The sequence below is a fragment of the Acanthisitta chloris genome, unplaced genomic scaffold (assembly GCF_000695815.1).
Source record: "Acanthisitta chloris isolate BGI_N310 unplaced genomic scaffold, ASM69581v1 scaffold40310, whole genome shotgun sequence".
NCBI classification, from domain to species: domain Eukaryota; kingdom Metazoa; phylum Chordata; class Aves; order Passeriformes; family Acanthisittidae; genus Acanthisitta; species Acanthisitta chloris.
This window is the reverse complement of record NW_008651822.1, coordinates 5,838-9,069: the sequence shown is the minus strand read 5'-3', so window position 1 is coordinate 9,069 and position 3,232 is coordinate 5,838. Positions and strand designations below refer to the sequence as shown.

Here is a 3,232-nt window from a genome sequence, read left to right as displayed (position 1 = left end):
CTGTGACTCAGAGAGCCCTTTTCTTTGCTGGAGAGCGGGACAGGCACCCAGAGGGGGAAATACAAGGCGTGGGACCGCCAGCAGGCGAGGGCTCCGCAGACAGCACCAAAGCAGCCGAGCAGGAGGTCGGAGTTGACCAAGTCCAGCACCATGGGTGAGTATGGGGTGAGGGTGGTGGCCACCTGGAGAGCTGTCCCCGGTGGCTCTGGGGACCCTGTCCCAGAGTAGAGCCCCCTGAAACTTTCCTCTGGCGCTGGGGAGGTCCTGGTGGCCCCGGTGTGGCCATGCCAGCCATGGGATGTGCTAAGGGAGGACAGATGCCTTGGCGTGGCAGGGATGGCGTTTTCTTTCCCAAGGCAGTTTTCTGTCCCCATGTGCTCATGCACTGTGGGGACAGATGTTATCCCCGCAGCATGTCCTACCAGAGCCCTCGCCACATGGTCTGGAGAGATGAGAGTTCCTGCCTGGAGCTGGCGGGAGCTGGGAGGTCCAGGCAGGGCACTGAGACCTGTCACAGCTCGTGCCACTTGCATGCCAGCACCTTGGAAAAACGGAGGCACTTCTTGTGCCTCAGTTTCCCTCTTGATGCAGTTACTAATAGTTAGTTACTGTCATACCCTTGGGACATCAGGGGTGCTCTGTTCCCAGAGGTGCCTTGTGCTGCTGGCACCCTGCCTCCTCCTCCTGTCTGCAGCACATTGTTTGGCGCTGGCAGCAGCTGAGCTGGGGTACAAGGCTCAGGATTGTGCGGCACAAGGGCTCTTTATCTCCTCCCTTCCCCTTACCAGGCTTCTCCAGTGCAGCTTCCCAAAGTCCAGGGGACCACAGCTGTGACAGGGAGCCTGTCAGGCCCTGTTACATCCCAGGACTCACATTCCCCTGGGAAGGCAACCATTCACTGTGCCCCGGTGTGGGCACCTGTCCTGCCACTTCCCAGGTGGCCAAAAATAAGAATAGAACAAGCAAGTTTGGCCCAGCACACCACTGCGTGGGTGCTCAATGGCATCCCTTTGAGTCTCAGCAAGGCTTGGGGGGCAGTGCTGGCCAGGATGAGTGGGAACCCCCCCCAGACCTGATGCATCCAAGGCAAACAAGAGGGAGGGGTGCCAGCACTCCCCTATAGCGCTGCCTTTGTTCCCTGTTTGCTCTTGGCGTGGGGCAGCCACTGGGGTGGCAGTGCCAGGACAATCCCCCATTGTCCTCGGTGCCACTGCACAACCTTGCTCCCAGTGGGAGGGGAGAATGCTGCTGGCCAGAACCCCACGGCTTTCTTGTCCTTTGAGGGAGGAGATAAGCACTGTGGGATTCGTGGAGGGAGCGTGGGTTTGGCGTGGGTATCTTTTTGGCATTCAAGGCAGAAATGCTGTGCCCAGATGGGATGTGCCCAGGCAGGCACTGTGCTCAGGACAGTTGAGTGCCAGAACCCACATCTTGGGGAAGGGGAGCAGCTTCCCTATGCACAGGTGCTGCACAGCCAGGGCAGCAGCTTGTCCCAGCTTAGCTGGAGCCAAACTGATGCTCTGGAGCCAGATGCTGGTGGGTACAAACTCATCTGGCTGCCTGCCCCAAAGCAGGCAGGAGATCAGCTGGCTGGGCACCTCCAAGCCCAGCCCACTGGGAAACAGCTAATGTTCCTGCAGTGTTAGCGCCCTGACGTGCAGAAGGGGCAGGTGCCCATGGCCCCACTGCTGAAAAAATATAGCATTTAGGCAGTGCAAGCAGCACATAGGGCTGTGTCCTTGCTTTGCCCCCACACACATGTCCTGGAGGACTAAATCTATTACACAAGTGCTGCCATTCGGGGAACTAATGCAGTTCCTCTTCATAAGCACAGCTGCCCACATAAAGGGGCTGCTGCAGCCCTAGCTGCCCACGGGGTGCCAGGTGAGGAGATGAGTGCAGTGCCACCTGGAAGCCTGAGTTGCTTGGGGTGTGTGCTGGCTCCTCCTGTGCTGTCCCAGGTAGGGCCATGTTGCTGAATGTCCACTGGAGTTTGTCTCTGTGAAAGTGCTGGGTTCTCCCTCATTTTTGATGGCAAAAGAAAGCTGCAGGCAGCTGGGTTGTGTCAGCAGTGGGGAGGCCATTAGCAGCTTGTTTGCCAGGTCCCACCGGAATTGTGCTATATCACGCTCTATTTCCATCTTGTTTGTCACGGGTCAGCATGGCTGGCTTGCCTCGGCTCCTCATGGTCCCAGTGCTCCATGCTGGCATCACCCACGTCCCTGGGCACTCTTGGGTGGGCCCTTGTGTGGCTGCTTAGAGAGCTCTCAGGGAAGCTGGTGGGTTTGGCTCTCCAGCATCACAACCTTCTCTCCTCCTGCCAGGCACCTTTCTCCCCCTGTACTTGCCTGCTCCTGAGCTGTAGGTGCCAAGCAATCCTTGTCCCAGCAGTCCCATTCCACCTCGCCTCTTTTCTCCGTAGGTTTGCTCGAGTGCTGTGCCAGATGTCTCATTGGGGCACCCTTTGCTTCACTGGTTGCCACGGCCTTGTGCTTCTTTGGGGTAGCACTGTTCTGTGGCTGTGGGCATGAAGCCCTCACAGGCACTGAGGATCTCATTGAGACCTACTTCTCCAAAAACTTCCAGGACTATGAGTATCTCATCGATGTGTAAGTAACCCTGCTGCAGAGCATCGGCCTCATGCCGGAGCCCCTTGCATCTTCGTCTTGCTCCATGCCAGGATGAGGTGTCTGGCTGGGCTGGCCAGGGTGATGCTGTCACCTGGGCACCATAGAGAAACCAAGCTGCCTGCTATGTGCCAGTGCCATAGCTCCATGGCAGGGTCCAGTGGCCACTTGCTTTCATTTCATGCCCGTTTTTATCTGACCCTTGCTAGGTGCCCTGGGTAGAGCTGGATCTCTGCACTGGGTAGGTATGGAGGGTGCGGGGGAGACAGTGGCAGTTCACAGCCTTGCTCACCACAGCTTTGCCCCAGCTTGCTCCTCTTGCAGCTTCACCCTCCATTTCAGTCCCCCCAGGGTGGCATGGGGAGGGTAAGTCACGGTGGCCAGGCTGCATGCAGGGCTGAGCTCCCCTGCACCGCCCCAGCGCCTGAGCATCCCTGCACACTCCTCTCCCTGGCAGCATCCACGGTTTTCAGTACTTCATCTATGGCACGGCCGCTTTCTTCTTCCTCTATGGAGCCCTGCTGCTGGCCGAAGGCTTCTACACCACCGGCGCCGTCCGGCAAATCTTTGGGGACTACAGGACCACCATCTGCGGCAGGGGCCTC

General features: G+C 58.4%; 1 protein-coding gene across 1 annotated transcript in view; it reads left to right on the top strand.

Annotated features, from left to right (window-relative positions):
* The first annotated feature begins 23 nt into the window (after positions 1-23).
* The window catches only part of PLP1 (proteolipid protein 1), a 6,328-nt gene continuing 3,119 nt past the window's right edge, over positions 24-3,232 (top strand). Inside the window, exons 1-3 of the mRNA XM_009074720.1 lie at positions 24-154; positions 2,423-2,609; positions 3,085-3,232. Of these exons, the coding sequence (XP_009072968.1) occupies positions 151-154; positions 2,423-2,609; positions 3,085-3,232 (339 nt within the window). The 5' untranslated portion in view covers positions 24-150. The remainder of the gene's footprint in view (positions 155-2,422; positions 2,610-3,084) is intronic.